Raw genomic sequence first — 21,219 nt, forward strand, 5'->3', positions numbered from 1 at the left:
GCAGCATTAGTACAGGTGGTACAGAGATTATCCCCAGTACCGTTTGAAAGGAAATGAACCACAGCACCTGTGACACAGCTCAGATAGGCAGCAAACAAGCCTTCTTATGTTGCTTTGTATCAAATCAAACCCTCCGAGACCAGTCTACAGATTCTGGAGAAGGAAAGGATAAAAAGAGTTGCTGTGCTTGCTTTTTATTACCTGAAATCCCTTTATCTTTTTAGAGTCCCCTCCCTTAATTTTTCCTATGCTAGGTCAGTAATTTAAGACCTTGAAGCTTTCAAATCAAAAGCTAAAGTGACCTTACTGTGTTGAATTATTAGCCCAGGATTTAAAAACAAAAGCAGCAAATGGGGGCTGGGAGGGGAATCTCTTAAAACAGAGGCCTTTTGATCAGAGCAGCATCCTGCAGTTTGCTGTAACTCAAGCTGGCCATTCTTACAGAGCAGGAATTAAGGACTCCCCCTGCCAGGCAGGGCCCTATTAAAACACAATAGCTGCTTGAAAAGAGTAAGGCAAGCTGATATGGATATAATAGGCCACATATTGAGGCCCCTTTCTACTTTGAAATAAAGCCGCTGCTTAGAGTTATGAGCTGGGAAATCTAGTATTTGGGAAGATGGGAAGGGCGTACAATGGCAGGCTGTAAATAGCCGTGCAGAAGCCCTCCAAGGTGCTTATGGAAAAAGTAACGAAGCCTTCAGAGATAAGCATCAATCACCACGAGTAGCTTTTTCAGTCCGATCAGGTAATTTCCGACCACATGGTGCTTCGGTGAGCCTGGAAAGGTCTTGCTGTTATAAATGGAGGTTTAGTTTTTACAGCAGAATACAAAAACACAGCGTGTTGCCCACTACAGAGATGGCTGCACGAATGCTGCTATAACAGGTTTTAAGGTCACTAAGTTGCTACTCAGCTTCCCTCAAAAACCCTTGCCCTCCTTGTACCTCAAACATTAAATAATTAAATAACTAAAATTCAGAATTATAACTACACCAAGGAAGGTGCTAACTCTCCAGCTAATATATTTAGTATTTGTTCAAAATCATCTAAGCAGACATTTCTTGGAAAGCAGAAAGCTCCTTATTGAACTGCTCTATAACCTTCGCTATGCAGATGGCATGGGAGCTTCAAGCCTTCAATAAGCATTACTAACACCATGATCTCCATTCTTTGCCTTCCTTTATTTATGCAGATATATTTTTGCTCTACCTGTCACACCGTGGAATTTCTTCACTATCTCTGAGATGCTACAGCAACCATTCAGGGAACTGAGGGCAAGGGTGAGAGAATGGCACAAAGAAGAGAAACCATTAAAAATACAAGCATCACAAGGCAGCAGTTCGATTACTTCTAGCCTAACAAGTCTGGAAGTAGCTACGGAATTGACATTGGCTGGAGATGGAACTCGATACCAAAATGTCAGCGTCCACTGAAAGAGGAGTTTGAATTTGAAAAAGACTGAATGACCGAACCCATCTGGTACTACTGAGATCAAAGTAAAGGCAAACTGGCTTCTCAGAAAGGTGAGGTCAAAGCTTAAGCATGAGTGAGGGCCTCCTTGCTCCATTCTGTCTCCTGTAGGTCTTATTGCAAGACAGTTCAAGACAGCTCCGTTATTATAAATCAGACTTTTAATTAGTTTAAAAGATACCAGTACAATTGCATTACGATGGTGATGACACACAAACCACTGAAACAGAACCTCATTACTGTTTGAAAAGAAGATTCGATGCTGCACGGTTCTTCCATGTGTGCAGCTCCAGTATTTGCTTTTTTCAGTCTTGGTCAGAATGGAGAAATTTAGAAGGAAAAAAACCAACAACCAATACTCCCTCACCTGACTCAGCTGCACTGTGAAGAACCACAGCACATCAGAGACTGAGCAGCTTCCAGTATTTCCATCATGGCAACAAATGAACACTGCCAGGATTCCTCAGCAGAGATGAAGCTTCATCATTTTACATTTAGAGATTGCTGAGCTAAACCACTTTATGCCCACTACCACTGCTTGGCCGTAGCGTTGACGAGCTACTGTTCGTCCAATTTATTTGAAGAAATGCAGTGGGATTAATTTTGCTAGACATGAGATTACTGCAAGTCTCTGAGGCTAACGTGTTCTGGTATCTGTATGGTTTCAACACTATGCAACAGCACAAAATCTCAGGTGTTTTTTTTGTTTGTTTTGTTTTTGAAACATGGATTTCTAGAAATTAGTTGTGTTTTATTATTATTATTATTTTAAAATTATTTTTAAAAAGGAGAGAAAAGGAAACTAACTAACTAAAAGAACTATAAGGCTTTCAGCTGTCTGCTATTCTTGAGAATGCAGAGACATTTACGGGACTTTACCCTGTAAAGGATACAGAATCCTATAGCAGGATCTTATCACATCCCGTGCTGTACGCATCTGCTGGTTTTTACAGCTTGGTATACTCAATTTATGAGAACTTTTACATTTTTGGCTATATTCTTAGCAAGACAATTAGAAATAGACAATAGACATATTCTTAGCAATACAATTAGAAATGCTCCTCAAAATTTCCTTTAACACCACAACATTTTTACAGCCTAAGAATGAACACAAAACTTCTTCCAATTTCACCAAAACAAGAAATGCCTAAATTCTGTCCCATCTTTTCTTAAAGATCTTTCTGGGAAAGATAAAACATTCCTCAAACTTACATTATTCTACTTTAATACAAAGTCTTATAAGTCTAAATGGATGGAAGCCAAACATTCTTCTGAAATTGATCTCCTGTTTGCACATAGTCTAGATTCATGCCAAAATGCTTCATTAAAACTAGAACAAAACCAAATGAGGTTGTAATACAGGGAAAGGTATAGTTAAATCTGAAGCCACCACATATGCAACAGTGGTTCAATTACAGCTTGGTATATCAAGAACTGTTTTGGAGGAACTAGCGTGTTCCAAAAAAAAAATTCCATATAGAAAAGGAAAAGACTGACATGTAAATTCCTAAAAAGAAAAAAAAAAAGTACAGTAAAATAAAGTTACCAATGGGTACTAAGCTTCCTCCATTATTATGCTTTTCCAAAGCTCCTATTTTCTCCTGCATTTCTACTGAATCCCCAGTGCCAATTACACATTACTAAAACAGTTTTCTTCAAAACATTTACAGAAGCTGCAGGAAATCCAATCCTTAAGGCAAGTGACCAAGCATGACAAGAGATTACTCTTTTATATACACATTGCAGATTGTATGCAAAAGACTGTAAATAGACCCACTACATCTGTTGTGGATAAGTCACTATTTGCCTCTTTTTCCAATATATTCCAACCCAGAGTGACTCAGCAAGCACAAATAAACCATTTTCCAAAATGATGGAGAGATGTTTTTCAAAGTGATCTCAGCATCAAGTGTTTACTTTGCACTACAGAAAGCTCTGCTCCAGAGCTTCCCTCGGTGGAAGACAGACAATACATGATTCTGACTCGAGGGCCCTCTCACTTCTGCAAGAATTCAGACTGCAGAATTCAGAATGCAGAGCAGAAATATATGATCAGAAATGCAAGAACAGGGGGAAGGAAGTAAGCATCAAATACCACAGTTAATACAGTAGACAGTTGGAGAAAATAAAATGAAACAAAAGACCCTGTAGCGTCCCAAAAGTACCACAATGATCAGCTACAAAATACCCAACTGATGAAATAAGTTATGGTAAAATAACCCCAGAGAACTCATGTACAGGAGGTTCCCTAAAGATGTTCTTAGGGACTGCAATGACTTACACATCTATTTTGTTGCACTGCCAAATGCAGACAGCAGGGGTGGACCAGGGAGTAGGAAAATTGTTATCACAAACCAAACAGATCAAGTTAAAATTTCTTCTGTTACCTCCTAATCCACATGAGAGTGATCAATTTTCAGCATATTGTAGGATCTCATCCTTTTCAATTACTCTCTAAATTATTCAAACTGTTCCAAGAATAAATTTATGCATTCAAAGTATCTCAACAACAGTCTGAAATTAACTTCCAGCTGGGATCATGTATGTGTGTCCAAATTTGTACCAGTAACATTAACAACTACACCGAAAACCAATAAAAATTTGGAAGCATAAACAGAATTATGACCTAAAGCCAGACAGAGGAAAGTACATTCAAACCTAGCCCAGAGAAACAGCATAAACATAGATAACTCAGATACACATCATCCTACCACTTACACCATTTGCCAGGTTTCTGGAGTTCACCTTTTGGAAAATTTCAAATGTCTGTTTTTCAGGCTCATTAGCTATCAACACTGCTTATATGCAATTAGGTTTAATGATCATTGAAGGCATCTCAACTCCACGGCAAACGTGTTGCCTTTCAGCATTCAAGGTTGTAAGAAGGCATACAGATACGCCCAACTACATAAAGGTCTTCTAAAAGGCAGGCAGTCCACATGTGCTGCAGCTATTCTGCTAACGACCACAAAGATATAGTTTGCATGATGTAAAGCAATAGTAAAGAAGCAAAGACTGCACTGATACACAGTGAATGCTGACTAGAAGCATCACAATCTGACCACACTGCATATAAAAGACACAATTGCCTCTCTTCAGACAGCAAGAGCAGAGTGCAGCTCAGCTATATAGAAGTGGATGCTTACCTGTAGAGATCTACCCTGTGCTGCCACTGTGCTGATATCAAGTGTTAACACTCCTATGTTATGGCACGTTTTCTAGATTCTGCTGTCATCAGAACAGTATTATAAGTTTCCTGAGTGGAATATATTATCCTACGGAGCATCAAACATAAACATTGCATTCTATGTTCGATGCTATGTTGCTGTTCTAACTACCAACTTCATGTGTTTGTCCTGCTTACCAAAGATCCTCTTTATGATATTTTCCCCTCTCTTTGTGAGGGTTTGGGTTCATCCAAGCATCTGCTCACCTGTAAGATTCTCAAGTATGTGGGGAAAAAAAAAAAATACATTTTCTGATATATTGGCAACATGTACAAGCTTCAGTGGGAATCGGTGTGTTATTCCCATTAATATATGCATTTTTTCCAGCTGTTTACTCAACAGCAGCCATCCCAATCAGCATACTTGTCAGGCTAGGACTTGTTGCAATGTTTGTTGCAATGAAACAACTCTGGGAAAACCGGGACTTCACAGAACCTGCCTGTCAGATGAAGATATGAGTACTGTTCCTGCTGTCAAGGAGTTCTGCACTAAAAACATCAAGCTACAGGCAATCTACAGGCCCTGAACAAAATTTGTGTAATTTTAAATGACAAATGATCTGAGTTATCCACCCTCCCATATCTTCCATAGCTCTCACACGAGATGTACGCCCCTTACTTTGTAGGCAGGTGGTACTGAAATCCCTTTTCTGCTATGTCTTGGAGAAACTTCTATTATAAGGAAGAGACAGACTTCCCGTTCTAACAAGTCTCCTCTGTAGAGGCAACTAATGGACTTTAACAGAAAGGCTTTGTGTCCATTAACCACACATCTGTGAGTGAAATATGCAACTACTATAGGTTCCCCAGGAAGATTTATCACCAAATTCAGTCCTGCAAATCTATCTGCTCTCTGGAAACAGACACTGAAACCGTCTCGCTCATAGGAACTCATTCACATCAGCTGCAAAATCTGTTCCTCAGAGTGTTTGGAGTGTTGCATATATTCATTCTCTCTCCACTGATAACTGAATAGTGAAGGAGAGACAGGCAGCACTCTTATGCAGTGCCCTAGGGACCAAGGAATCCCAAGCAAGAGCCTGTCAGGAGCCATCACGCACATCACCCCAGCTGAGATTTTCAGCCCAAAGGGCTGCTTCGCAGCTGGGTCACTGACAGCAGCGGCTTCACACCTATCACATGGCTCACTGCAGTCTCACACTGAGCATGATAATTTTGTAGCTTTCTCTCCAGAGCAAAAGAATTGCAGAAGGCCTGAGAGCATTTGAGGAACGCAGGAAACACAATCTCATGAGCTATTGCAAAAATAGTATGAGAGAGCTTATCAACATTTGCTGTAAGAACCTGAAAGAATTTTTACCTGCCAGATGCTGAGTTTCTCAAAACCGAAAAACACAGAATGAGGGGGAGGAAAAAAAAAAAAAAAAACACACACACAAAAAACACCTTCCCCACCAACAAACAAACACACACCCGCCCCAAACAGTCTTGCCAACAAGTTCTGATGACGACACCCTGCTAGACTCCATCTCTCCAAAAGGGAATCCAGTACAACCTGTCTAAGTCCTAAGGACCTTCTCACTACTATTTTTGCTGTTTATACTACAACTGTACAAAGCGTGGAGACAATGTTGTACAGTGCTGCATGCTGTAAAATACATGCAGTACAATATAATTTCCGTCTTGAAGAGCTTACACTGTCCTTGCAAGCAAGATAGAACAAGTTACTGTGAAAAGGGGAAAGATACAGTGCAGATGACAGCAAGATGACAACGATAAGGCCTACGCACACAGGCTGAAAAAAAAACAAAACATATGGCTCTAAGTTAGCTCTAAGAATCTCTCCTGTTTATAAGCAGATAATTCAGCTTACTTCCAGTTGTCATTCAGTGCTGCCTTCAGTGAGTGGCTTATTTCTCACGGGCATCCCATCTGTCCCATTCCTGGCCCTTCCCCTCTGCTTCTTCCATTCCCCCAAGGGTACTGAGGCCATTTTAAACAGGAGGACATTGTTTCCTCTACAGTTTTATTTAGATAAAGAAATTTAGACGTACAGGACTGAACAAGTGAAAAGTTTTTTTCCTTTTTCTGATATCGAAGCTGGTGTCACTGCTATTGCCAGAGGAAGCCAAAAGAGCAGTGTCACAGCTGTCCCTAAGGAATGAGTTCACCAAATTGTTCTAGCTAATCCAAGGAGCAGGAGAAAATGAGGTACCTTCAATACTATAATATTTCTCACCATCTTGCTATCCAATGGTCTCAAGCTATATAGCAGTCGCAGTCCTGTTGAACTAGGTAAATGTCCCTTAGTGTAAAAGTGCCGTGGGATTTTGAAATAGAAGTCCATGCCAACCACACAACTGACCTAAATGCAGCATCCAGCCCCCACTCACAGCAAACACACACAACTTCTCAGATAGATATTACCAAAGCAGTCATCAGAGAGCACATGAATGGGCACAAGATCCAGCAGGGACGCTTCAAGTTAAACCCAGCTGAAACATCCTTTTACATAAAAAGGGAATCTTGTTTGGAATCATCAAGTTTGCAGAGCCCAATAGAGGCAATGAGGCATCTGCAAAACAACAGCAAGATGCCTTTCTCAGTCATGCTCCAGCTGGCAGGTAGACCCAAAGACATTGCACCATAAACAAAGAAAAACAATAAGCGTTCTGGGAAAACAGAAATAAATCCCTTCCAAAAAGTCTTGAACAGAGTAGGTCATCTACCTGCAAACTGGAAGAGAAAACCTTCAAGCACACCGTTAGCACAGAAGAAAAACAATAAAGTACTAATAGGAAGCCTCTTGGTGAAGAAAAGTTTGTGCTGCTTCTTCTAGCTGAAAGGAAATAAACACACAGCTTCCCCTTAAGACCCCAGAAAACTTGAAGCAGGACACGATGCACATTCCCTCTGAGTGATCAAATCTATTAGCACGGGGGCCCTGCTTTCCTTCAGTACAAGAACAATCAAGGAAACAAGATGATAAATAACATCTAGGAGGAACATATCCCTTTAAGATATGTTGGCACAGAAGATTGGCTGGAAGAAGTAAAGCAGCATTAATCCGTAATTACAGAGGGTTTTCAGGAGTCTGTATTTCATGGAGATTCAAAAGCAGAGTAGAGACTTCTCGGGTTTGTAACGAGCAAATACCAGTAGCATTTCAGCAGATCTATAAAATTCAGACTAGTCCTGAGAGAGGAATAACTTTACTCTTTTAGCTAGAAGATGTGGATTAATTCACAGAAGAGTGATTGAGCCCTGTTCCTCTAGGAGTCGGGAGCGAGTCAGGTGAGAGAAGCCTCAAGGAACTCCCAAGATTGAAAGCAGATGTCCACATAATTGGGACAAATGAACAACTGAATAAAGTGGGTGAAAAAAAATATCCTTAAAGACTAAAAATATTCTGGAAGGGGAGCTGTAGAGATGAGGGTCAGCCCTCTGCAATCAGCAATCAGTGCTAGGCAGTGAACAGCAGTGGAATACATAACCAGCCTCATTTCCTGAGCTAAGAACAACTCCTTGCCTGCAAAACACTTACAGCTTGATCCATACAGAGCTAGATGACCACCTAGTTTGCAACTCCTGAAATTTCACTCAAATAAGTGAAACCCCAAAACTGAGTATTTTCTTAATAATTATCCATAGAATAGCTGTTGTAACTGGTACAAAGACTCGAAGTGACTCACGGTAATGTGTGATGGAAAGGCCACGGGTGCTCTTCAGTGGTGAATCCATTTAGAAGGGTCCACGGAACACCACTGTTAACGGTGTGCTCTCTGAAAGGACTTTGGAGAATATCTAACACACTAACTTCACATCCTTGACACACTAATTTTATCATTTCTGCAAAGTTACAGCATTGTATGACTTTATCCTACACACACTTTAAAAAAATTACTTGCTTGGGCCTACCTGCTAGCTTTCTAAATGTTGGGCTTAGCCTGTAATACTAAGCGAACACTGTGCTTTCCTTACTAATGTGAAGAATTGGACACCTAATAACAAGCTCCTTTATCTTAAATCCTTACAGCGCACTTCAAAATACAGACATGCCAATCCTCTCCCGTAGAATAACCTGGAACAAGCAAAACACTAGAACAGTACAAACAAACCGTAGGAATCTCATGAGTTATCTTAGAGTTCTAAGGTAGTAAGATTAAAAAATAAAAATCAAGATCGGGCTGAGCAGAGCAATACAAGCCAGTGGATCTGAAAGTATAGCCTGAGCAAATGCTGACAGTCGGTTGGGTGAGTAGAATTCTGCAGGGCAGCGAGGGCACACCACTTAGCCCTGGGAAACTTCCTATTCTGTCTACATCCATAGTTCTGATTATTTTTTCCCCACATAAGAAAGATTCACACATTCCACATGCTAAGAGTTTTACAGCTCTCCAGATCACAAAGGCTGTTTGTGCTTTGGTACAGGGACACAATGTCATCTGTTAAACTCCAGCTACACCACATAAAAAAGACAAAAAAAAAAGTGACAAGTTCTAAATTACTCACAGAAAAAAGAAAAAAAAAAACATGATGTCTTTTCCGGTCTTTCAGAAAATCAGAAGCTCCATGGAAAACTCAGTGTGAACACAAAGCCATTGTAGAAAGTCGTATCTTTGAAAATAAACAGGAAAAACATGAGCTCCGGCACTTAAGTCAATCAGAGGGTTGTGCTCCATGCTGACAGTTCTGTTTGTTTGTTACAATGGTCTGGAATTACTATTTATGCTTTCAGAGGTGGAAGAGGGATAGGAAGTGAAAAGGTGGTGGTTATCAGGTCATGATGAAGAAATACAGTAGAGAAGCAACATCAGCAGTTTTTAAAGAGTGCGGTAGACCTCTTTGACCACCATTTAATTTTTGAAGTATATATGTGCAGAAGTCTGGAAAAGGCCCTGAGGTGTCAGCTTGAATGCAGGTGCAAACCAAACCTGATCTGGATAGATGCCTGAATGTCAATTTCAGCTAGGTATTTCAGAGCCACCTTGCTTTCAGTCTTGGTAAACAAATCCTGCTGAGGGTGGAGGTCATTATAGTGGTGCTCTTTATCTTCAAGCTTGTTTTCTATTTGTTCAGCTGATTAATCTTGGTATTACTTTCTGTGGAAAGTCACCTGTATCAGATGGAGCATCATCATTCCCAATCACATCGTGTGCGCAGATTGTAACTTCATTTGTCCCCAATACCTGCTCTCAGTGATTAACTCTCCACAACTCTCACGTATCAATGATTGCTACCACTGCAACTTGCTCAGAACATGGAAGTGCACAACAGGGAAAGGTTAATAGTAAAACATAACCGCCTTGTTCAGCTGTTTGATTCTTCTTGATTGTTCTGTGTAAATGCCTTAATTCTGGAAGTGTTGTGTGGGACTTCCAGATTTTGTAACAGGGACAATTCACTCCAAGTGAAAGCTGGAAGTACTTTGTTGAGAACAAAAGCGATAAGGTACTACCAAAAAAACATTTTCTTGTTACAATGCCACCTACCTAAAAGACTTGTTCTATTAACAGAAAAATGAGATAGCCCGTATCTTACCTCCTCTGCCAAGCATGGACAAAAACACACTGGTCTTGAGCAGTTTCTTACCCTGTCTCCAAAACAACTTGCTTTAAAAATTTCCACTCAGACTTGCTGCATAGTTTATTTTAATTACTATTTTACCAGTGAGAGTCTCTGATATCTCTAAGTTTAAAATATGCATGGGGCAGGAAAATATAATGTAAGTTGTCCAGAACGGAAATAGCAAGTTAGATCTCATTTGGAGTTCAAATGGATGCTTCAGTGAAGAAAAAACCTCTGGTCAGCTCAGAAAAAATGTTGCTCCTGTGCTTTGAAATTCTATTCCACAGACATAATACAGAGAGTTTTGTGAAATGCTCTGCACGTTGACTTGTCTCAGCAAAAGTTAACAGGAAAGGAAGCAAGCAAACAGATTTTCAAATGGCCAAAGGACAGACTGAAACATACCAACTGCAAGCACGCCCATTACCAGGAGATTTTTTAATGAAGCTGCCTGGAAGACCTTGAAATATTGTGTAAGACAATAAGTTCGCAAAACATACAGTGATCAGCTGAGTCAACATCAACAATGTTGAAGACCAGCACACAGTTTCCCTCCCCCCTAAATCCTTCCAAATTAGTAGGAAGAGATTATCTGTGCTAATTATTATGTTCCTTTTAAAGGACTTACACAGATTATAAGGGAGCAAGAGACATTCTATTAAAGCATTCAGCACAATAACAATCACACAAGGAGACAAAACAGTTCAAATTCACGCTCAGAAAAAGAAAGAGTAAGTGCTGCTGAAACCAGAAGCACTCCCTGCTTTTGGTACTGGCCAACAGCCCCGATTAAGCCAAGCACAATGTTTTTTTTTTTTTTTATATGCTTTTAAAAACACTCTTCCCCAAAGTGACTGCTTCACATGGAGGTTTGTAACAGGAGAGGTACCAAACTGTACGAAACCCATGCACGTTTCTGAAACATGTTCAGGCAGCCCTTGGCTAACCTAGTGAAATCCAGCATTCACAACATAATCAGCATGTGTCCAGCTCCATTCTCCATGTACCCTGCCTGTTTCCAAAAGCCCCCCTCAGGCTGCCCGTATTGGCAGTGTCCTCATGTACTTACTATTCAGTGAAGAACCTGGCAATGCCATACTGACTAATATCTTCTCTGTTCTCCAACAGCTGGCTCACTGCATCCTCCATGTACGTGAGGACATGTCTTTGAGCTGCAAATAAAAGACAGTAAGAGAGAGAAATTAGAATACAAGGGGGCCTGCAAAGCCCAGAGCCAGACTAGCCTTGCTCTGTTCCTTACAAAACAAGCCAATAAGCATTTGCTCCCTCAGTTAGAGAGCAGAGCTTTAATTCTCCTAGATATGGATAGCAGAACTCCTGACTTAAATCCTGCTTTCATTCCTGGCTACACAGAGGTAGTCATTAACAATATGGACCCACCCCCCCCCCCCCCCTTTTTTTTTTTTTTTTTTTTTTTTTTTAAGTCCCCTGAGATTTTGCAAGTGAAGGAAGTTGCAGATGGGATGGAGTTGTGAGGATGCCTTGCTGGAGAATGCTTATTCGGAGTTCCTGATCTCTGTTCCGAGTCACAACCATCTTTCCTGTACAGATCATCAATGCTGTATCAATGCGGCTCTTGCAGAGCTTTACGTGTTCGCCACCCGTCCCGGCTTACTGAAGCCAAGTAGCTCTAAGGTTGTTCTGTAAAGTGTTTTTTTTTTTTTTTTTTTTTTTTTTTTTTCCCTAAAGGTGCAAGTAAAAGTACATCTGTTTCCACACAAGCATCAATGAATGTTCTTGGAGTGGCAGGTGGGGAACAGGTCCCAATGCCAAGAGAGATTTATATTGCTCAACAGTCAATCTCAAGTAACTGCCTAAACCAAACATAAGGAGCTTTCAGAAGAGGCAGATCTGCCAGTGCCCAACCACAGAACCCGGCTCACTTATAAGACTTCTGAGGAAAGGTAGTTCGGTACAAGACAAACCATTTTGCTGCTTCTACAGGGGGCAGACTCTGTGCAAGTCAAGCGTTTGCCAGGGAGGAAACAGCGCAGATTTGCCACTGAGAGCCTTTGATGTTTTTGGCTGGAAACCAACTCGGAGCAACAAAGAGCCGAGGCTGGTGTGATGCGCCAGCTAGCAAGCAGAAGACTTTCCAAATCTACAAGTTCAACAATCAGAAGACAAGTCACAACGAACCCAGGAAAATCGTTCCTAACCTGGAAAGCGCACAAGCCCTGTTCCCAAAGCACACGCCTCCATCCTAAACACGTATGCTACTGCACCTTTGCAAGTAGTGTCGTGTCCTAAAAAGAGCAGGAGAAAACCCTTCGGGGCTATAGGAAAGGCAAAGGCTGTTCTTGCTCCTTGCCAATCTGTTCCAGACTTGGCAGCATCATCCCCTCAACCAGCAACTGGCCAACCTCAGACCCACATCAATATTCTTCAAACCATTTTAATTTGTGCTTAATATCCTGGTAAGCATCAAGCTTGTGCCACTCGATACACGGCATGGAAATCCCTTTCATCTTAGTGTGGGGCAGGTGGACTTCAAGAGAGGCCCGGAAGTGATTATTCCCAGTGGATACAGTGATTAAAAGTATGTATGAACATTGATTGCTATCAGGGGATTTCTCTGCCTAGAACACTTTTCAGGACAATGGCAAAATTGGTTAAGCACACCCTGGAAAATACCTTGCAGCTGATAGCAAAATGGTGAGCCAAAGGTTCAAAGATATTATCTGGCACTAAAAGATGCAGGGCGTAGCTTTATTTAATTATTTTAATGCAAAGGAATAAATTTAATTTATGTGAGTGATTAAAGAAAAATAGCTCTGCGCACCTGTGTCCCCTGAGGGAGGAATGAGTTGTGCAGCTCAGTCACAGTCTTAAGATAACAGCAACCGGGTAACTTTATTTCAGCCCATCCTTCCGCCCTCTTCATTATGCAGCCCATCTTACACCCAGAAACTGTCTTCCCAGGCCCCTTGTGAGCTGTCAGCGGTACCAGGTTAAGCCAGGAAACTCTACTAGCAGCCAGCCACTCACATTGGTCCACGAGTTTCTACTCAACTGCAAAACCATTTCCTAAACTTTGTGGGGAAGCATACACACCTTTTGTTGAAGAGCCCCAATCAGTGAAACACATTTTTGTTATCTGGCTTGTTCAGAGTCATTAACCTCTCCCCGAAAAGACTAAGGGAATAAACAGGCATGGTCCTACAGTGCTGCACAACACAATAAGACTGACCTCTATAACAAAGACCTTTGAGTCTGCTCCTGGAGAATAAATTAACTTTCAGCATGGAATTTCAGACATTTCTGTCACATGTAAGCGTACACAAATATGCATGGGTCACTACTGAATACAGTCCCTGGACAAAGGATATTTCTGTTAAGCTTTTTGCTGCATGGTCTCTGGATCCTGGCAAAGAACTTCTCTCCATATTTTCCAGAAGGTAGGTAGGGGAGTGGGGGAGGGAAGAAATTAGCGAGCAGAGAAGCTGAAAGAAAATAGCACTTGCAATCTACTTCAGAAGCCTCTCTCCTTGGCTCTTTGACTACTGTGCTGTTTTCCAGGTAGCACAGCTCACGGTGCCAAACCAAATTCCAGTTCTGGCTTCCTGTTCTCTGGCTGCCTAGTTTAATGGAACGGTACGAGCGGTGTTTTATAGCCCGACCAACTCAATCCTACACACAAAAAAAAGGCATAGAATAAAACTTAATTTGCAGGCAGGTTCTAGCAGGCCAGAGAGGCAAAATAAAATGCCAGGAGTCTGGTTATAGCAGAACTTGAGTGCCATAATTTATACAGATGGTACTTTCCATAACAAACACTGGAACCATACCACAACGTTACCTATTTATGCAAGCACAGAGTTAAAAATCCATGGGGTCCTATGCAAAATAAACATGATGATTCATAGGTTTTAACAACGTTTTAGATTCTTTGAAAATCTGGGGAGATGTCGTAGTGGTATAGCCATTGCTTATACTTTTGAAGTTAACTTTGCAATAAGGCAACAAGTCCAAATCAGAATGTAAAGACCAAATACTCATTCAACAATGCCATTACAGCTTGCTCTCTCTGCTCATTTCCTTCCTGATAGGACCCCCGAATACTGCAGCTTCCACGTGCATTACCTTCATCATTTATTGTTTATGGCTTATTCCAACAAAAGCTCTTCTCCCTGCTCATACAAAACCTTCCTAGGTAATGGATCACGCAACCTGTATTTGCTAAGCTCTTCCCCAAACATGCCCACACCCCACCATCACTCACGTGCTCGAGGTTCAAAGTGAATTTTGGAATTAAGGCACTCTGGCTCAAAACCAAGTTCAGGGTTGAATAGTGGCTGTTCAATTCAAGCACGGCCAGACCAGGTCATACAAGTTTCTTCCAGCTTACAAGAAAAAGGCAAACAAGGATTACATCCACAGTCAATCCACATTCTCTGTGTACTCTGCTACAACAGTTTACACGATCCCAGCTAATTCCCTCTAGCTGTAACAGTACCCAGTCATGCACCCAAAATAGTCCTTTTTTAAGTCTGTGAGTGACCTCTTTCAGAGAACAAACAGTCCTGATAATCTGTAACTTGACTACAAAATATGCTAAGTATAAGCATCAATACTTGAAAAAATCTTAAGGGGAAAGGAAAAATGAATGCAAGTAACAGCAATACATGAAACAGAATATATGCCTTGAAATTCTCAAAGTCAGAAATTCAGGAGGAAGGAAGGAAATACACGTCACCTTCAAGTAATGATATTGCATATATGTATTTTTTAAATTGTACTTATTTTAATTACCAGTAGTGCTCAGGAACCAGGAGGATTAAGACCTTTCGTGCGCTGTAGTACTGTTCACAAGAGTTGCACAACACCTGCTTCAGCACACACTGGCTACACGATGGAGTTAACCATGCCACTTCTGCATACTTCTACCTACTGTTACAGCTTAGATACATTTCCCTAACACTACATTTCTAAGTTTCTTTTTCCAAGAAGTTTGCTTTCTCTTTGAGGCATAGAGAAAACTAATAATACTGAAGATAAATATACCAGCATGCTTACCCAAACTGATACTGCATGTCATGAACAAAGGGAATAGGAGACATGGGGTGGCCAGAGGATGCAATAAAAAGAGCAGCAGAAGCTGCAAAGAGAAAAATAAAGTGTGCCAAACAAGTTGAGGGAAGACTATGATTGGAATAAATCCACACAGGATAGTAAAATACACATCAGGACAGGCCAGCAGGCGTATCCTGTTAAAAGAAGCAGAACAGAGCCCTAGAGCAGAGGTAAGTCTTACCAAATCATCAATCAGCTAGCTACATTAGTGCTCAGCTCTTCAAGAGAGATGCCTTCTAATGGAACACGAACTCTCTACCAGAGCAATTTCTAGAGTATTTTTTCCCTAGCTGGTTCATTCCTAGCATAGCAGAATATTTTGAAAAATCAGGAGTGAGAATTCCTGGATAATAAGACCAATTTTTATTAATTATTTGCCTCCTCCTCGACTAAAGTGCTGAAAATACACTCTTTGATGCAATTAATGTTGTAATTCATTTCAGTTATCAGAAGTTCAAAAGCATTACAAGCTTTAATGCACTTGAAATATTTTCTGCATTTCTAAATCTCTAAGAGTGTACAAAGTATCAGCTAAGTACACTTTCCAAATTTATTCTAAATTGGTGCTTAACTAAGGAGCCTGCTGTATTACTGAATTTTGGAAAGAGACATCTACGATAACACCAAACCAGCTTCACGCAAGGAGCAATAATGATGTGAGAAGGAATTAGCAAGGATACAAATTGCAAGAACAAAATAATAAATTCTGGAAGATTTTCCAGCATTAATGGTCTTTCAGGATGCTATTCTTAATCTCTTCAGATATCCCCAAGGAAAGGACTGAGCAAGAGAAGTATGTAAACAAAACAATCAACCTAAAAGCTAAATCACCGTACAGCTGTGGTTCCTTCCAGCTTGGCAGTAAAATTTCCTATTAACCCTAAAAAACGGGGTTAAAGGACAGAACATGTGACAAAGTGCAAGGAGACCTGGTCGTACCAGAGATAAACACTGCGATGGGAGACATGCAGCACTATTCAGGAAGGCACGCTCAAAGGCACCATGACACATTGTATTTTGTACATTTACAGTTTCAAAACTGCTTTCAACAGTGACAACAAAAAAGAAATGTTTCAGTTTATAGATTAATCCTGACCATAACTGAAACTTTGTTTCAAACAATTAATCAGCATATTAATTGCAAACCATGACATTACCCTCTTTCAGTTTGCACACACATCCTCAGACCACACACAGACCGACTTCACTGCTCAAGTCCCTCCAGCAACCACCTCCTGTAAGACACAGTGCAGCTGCTAGGAATCACCACCTCTTCATTGCAAAACTGTTGAGCTATTTAAAAATAAATAAAAAAAAAAATCTGAGTTTACACAGTGCATTATTAACACTGGAAGGAATCATCATTCCAGCTTGTTCTAAGGACACTAAATAACCCAGGGGCTCCCTACTTATTCATGCTCTCCAGTTCTGGAAATCTCCCTAGCTCAGGGTCAGATTTCCCTTATACCCTTCAAGCTAAGGTGGAAGTCCTGAAGCGCAGCAGCAGGTCTGGGGATGAAATTGCAATCTTTTGGAGAAAGTACTAGATTTTGGAGAAACTACCAGAATCTTAGAAAATTCTAACTTATTTTTACATTCAAACTTTAATGCGTCTGCGAGGAAGTCATTCATACTCCACATTACAGATCTCCTACCCATACAACAGAGCAAGAAAGAAAAAGAAGGAGGAAAAAACAAACAAACAAACAAACAAACAAAAAAAGCATTGCATTGTTTTCACTTTTTAGACTATAAGCTTTCTCAGAGTGCTTCACACAAGCTTGTCAAATACCTCAGCATGGGCTGAGATGTCCGGATACCAATGTAACCTGTACATTGAATATGCTGGTAATGAAATTATTTGTGCTCAGGAAAATTGAGTTGGGAAGTCCACGACTGTTCAGAAGAAGAGTGAGCCCCGGGCGTGTGCAAAGTCTCTGCACAACTGAAGTTCTCTGCTGGAAGCTGCCCTTGGTTTTGTAAAAGCACCAATGCCATGAATGTTCTTTCAACTCATTAAGCTCAAGACCTCTTAAGAGAGAGATGAGGAAACAGGACCATGTTTCTGGCACTCAGTAGCCCCATGCTTTACTAAGAAGGCATTTCCCTAACAGAATATTTATGTTCTTACATGTCTTATGTTGGCAAAAGAAGAAAAGAAACAACATCCTGAAGCTGGCAAGTAAAAAGCGGGAGAATCCAGGGGAAAATAAAAGTTCAGAAATTTGCAATAATCTTCAGCACTTTCTTTATAACAGAGGAGGAGGGGAAACATACAATTTGAAGCTTCAGAAGACAGCTGCATGAGTAGAACAATACACTAAGTGCTCCACTGCCTGCTATAAATAACCAAGCAATCACCAGTTATTAAACCATAATGAGGAAGGCATGGAAAAGTGTCTCAAATAGGCCTCATTTTGCCTACTGTAGTTCTAGTCTCATCCATCAAATGTAAAACACATTTTCATCACTATCCCCAAACACTAAATGTTGTTTACTCAGTGAAAACGCAATTTAAAATATCCTGCTTGTTACAACTTCTTCACTGTAGCCTTTCTGCCAGCTTTGCAGACCACATTTCCTTTCCTATTCTCTCAACTCTAGTCACCTCTGTTCTTTACCTGCTGTCTCGCAGTCACTATGGCATGAGTTTTGTATTTTCCAGGAACTCTGCTGTACCAAAGATTCGCATTTATTCGTCATTTTAAATGAATGCTTGATTTACTTCTCCACATTTCTATTTTAACGCACAACTGTTTTTTCCCCTTAGAATATCTTCAGCTGTGTAGTGCTCTTAGCATCCAAATTGGACACAAAAAAAACTTTTTAAAAAAAATAGTTAAGGGAAAAGTGAAACAGCAAGTAACAAAAGGTTATTTTGGCCGCTCATTTTTATTTATGCCTATTTTCGGTACTGAGAAGGGAGGGAAAAGAAGTTAGGTGAAACTCACTCATTCCAGGCCACGAAAGACAGAGTGCCATCTGATCTGGGAGACTCAAGGAATACTTTATGTGGCAGCCTGGGGCAACACAATTTCAGAATGAAATTACAGAATGTGAAAGTTGTTTATCACAGTTGCTTACCACCCCACATCAGACAACAATGTTAACAAGACTTTGAGGTACACAATAGGACAAATCCAACCAACGGTGATTTCAGAATGCCAAGGCAAAGCCAAAAACTAAAAAGCATCTTATAAAAGCAGTTTTTATCAATTCCCCACTGTGAAGACAAAATTCATTCTGTATTGTGTGTGAGCAGCTTGGTAAGTTACAAAGTCTCGTGAAGACAAAACAATTACTCTTGATGACATTTACAGCCAATGAAAATACCCCTGCGTAGCAGACGCTTTCTCTCTAATAGAGGACAGATTGTAACTTCAACACAAGGACGTGCTATGTGATCAACAGAACAAGCTCTCTTGAGCTACTGTTCCACCTGCATGCTCGCGTGTGTCTTCACCTAACCCAAATGTCACAAGAATTTAGGTTTGACAAAATGAAAAGGGAAGGGTACATCAGCAAGTAGAACAGAGATAAAAGGAGGCTCACTTTAAGTAGGCTAATAAAGCTGCTTGCACCACGTAGTATTACACACCTCTCAGAAGTCTCACTTCTCAGCTTCGGGTGTAAAACAGAAAACTGGTTATTTCTCCTTACTTTTTAACATTTTTTTAGTCTGCCTCCTAGATTGGTTTGACTGATTCAGTCCTTACTGACAAGTTTCACAAGAGTAAGAGTTAAGCACCGATTTCTTTAAAAACAATTAAATGAACCTAAAACCAAGTTGGCTCAAAAAAAAAATAATAAAATAAATAAATAAAAAATTGCAAGTTTCAGCCTAGAGCAACTCTGTGGAAAAAGCGCCTCTATTAATGCGTAGGTTGAAAATGCTGACGTGGTGTGATAGAGTAGTACACAACTGAAGGGTGTATTTACACAGCACGCTGAGATATTGTTCTCAAATACCTGAACCAGCGCCAACATTGAAATCAGTAGTAAGAACTTCACCAAAGTGCATCTCCTGAGAATCATCCTGAGCTGAGAACTAAACCTCTGATTTCTGCTGTGAGTTTCCTTAACGCAGAACAGCATTGTGGTCACGTAGGGGGATGCACAAAGCATCCCAGTAACAGTCTAGTAGCAAAAGTGCGAGATTCTACTCCAAGACGACCTACGTCACTCCTCTGCTTAACCACTTCAGCTCTCTTTCTTGCCATGACTCTGAAAGAACAATCAAATCCCTACTCGTTGGCACCAGTGCTAGGCTAAAGAAACAAAGTTCTTTTAGCCTCCCCCCTTGCAAGACTGGATTTCCATTTACTGGAAGCTAGCGATGTTCTCCTAGCTTTGTCCCTCTGACTTACCAGAGATGGCAAAATCATGGTGGAATATGTACCACAAACCAACAGATGACATTTCTTACCTTTAATTGTATAAGAAAACTCCAGTGAGTTATGTATATCTTAACAGTTGTTACCAAACAGTATCTCGGGCCTAGAAAGTGATGGCTGAAGAATTTCACTCTTAAAATATTGACTTGTATGCATTCCAAGTGCTTACTACTTGCAATTCATCTCCTCTTAAGCAATTAAATTAAGTCACATTGACTTTTTCCACCATAATTATTTTTCTTCATATACTGACACCTAATACCTTTTCTCCTTAGTTTACTGGAACATCGAGTAGTAGTAACACAAACTGCTGGAGTTTTGAGGTTTGGAGTCAGTAAGGGAGCAGCTGCTTTATAAGTTAAAAAATTTCCATTTTACAGGACACAGATCAGCAAGAAACATCACCTTTATTCCAGAAGAAAGGCGAACGCCCAAACCACCACAGGACCTAGCCCAAACCACCTCACAACCTATGAGCAGCACCCCTTCCGATGTTGCAAAACGAGCCTAAAATAGGGATGCTCTCGCAAAGGAGAGGGCAGACAGGACTTCCAGAAGTCCTCACAGAGGACTTCGGGTGGGCTATAGGGGGTCAGTGGCAGCAGCACCTTCCTCCGTGCCACCCCCACAGCCCACGGATGCAGGGAGGAGGCAGCAGCCCACCTTCCCCAGCCCAGCCCAGCCTGCAGGGAGATGGCACCCAGTGGTCCAAGAGAGGTCCCGCAGCCCCCCGGGGCCACCCAGAGCGGTGCAAGAGCCCCGTTCCCCACCCAGAAGCCCCGCAGCTGCCCCCTCACAGCCGAGATGGCGGTCACAGAGCCCTCCTCTCGCCTCAGGGACCCGCCGCCGCCCCGGGCGGGGAAGGCAGGCACCGGGCAGCCCCGCCGCGCCGCCCCGCTCCTCACCCAGGTACTCGGGCCCCGGCAGCGAGGACCGCTCGGGGCTCAGCATCCTCCCGCCGCCGCTCCCTGACGGCTTCCGCCCGTTTCCAAGGCTCCCAACGCTCAGGGCCCGGCGCTGCTCCTCCGCCGGCCCCGGCCGGGAACGAGCCCCGCCGCCGCCACCGTTCCGGGCCCCGCAGCGCTCGGCCGGGGGCGCCTGCCCCGCCTCGGCCCCCGCCCCACCGCGTGCAGCGGGGCCACGGCGGTCACCCTGCACCCGCCCGGCGCTCGGCACGGGCCTGGGGCTGCGGGCGAGGCTGGGAGGCTGGGAGGCACCTCAGGGGAAGGGGCTCTGGGGGGCGACGTGACGGCCCGGCCTGCCCTGAGGAAGGGGCTGGGGGTGACATGGCGGCCTGGCCCTGAGGAAGGGGCTGTGCCGTGGGTGATGGCCTGGGCTGCGGGCGCCTGGGGGTTCCTCAGAGGGAGAAGGGCTGAAGAGCCAAAATGGCATGAGGAGGAACGCGTATAGAGGCATTCTGGTTAAATTCAGGTTGGAAACCAGAAGGTGCCTAAGACCAGGGATCTGCTGGAGGTTCTGGGCTACAGCTGTGGGGGAAAGATC

At 42.0% G+C, this 21,219-nt stretch overlaps 1 protein-coding gene across 1 annotated transcript in view; it reads right to left on the reverse strand.

Annotated features, from left to right (window-relative positions):
- The window catches only part of C5H11orf49 (chromosome 5 C11orf49 homolog), an 82,152-nt gene extending 61,159 nt beyond the window's left edge, over positions 1-20,993 (reverse strand). The window contains exons 1-2 of the mRNA XM_035329238.1: positions 20,622-20,993; positions 11,298-11,400 (exon numbers count right to left, since the gene is read on the reverse strand). Coding sequence (XP_035185129.1) covers positions 11,298-11,400; positions 20,622-20,667 — 149 coding nt within the window. The 5' untranslated portion in view covers positions 20,668-20,993. The remainder of the gene's footprint in view (positions 1-11,297; positions 11,401-20,621) is intronic.
- Between the last annotated feature and the right edge of the window lie 226 nt (positions 20,994-21,219).

Source organism: Oxyura jamaicensis, chromosome 5 (assembly GCF_011077185.1).
Source record: "Oxyura jamaicensis isolate SHBP4307 breed ruddy duck chromosome 5, BPBGC_Ojam_1.0, whole genome shotgun sequence".
Lineage (NCBI taxonomy): Eukaryota > Metazoa > Chordata > Aves > Anseriformes > Anatidae > Oxyura > Oxyura jamaicensis.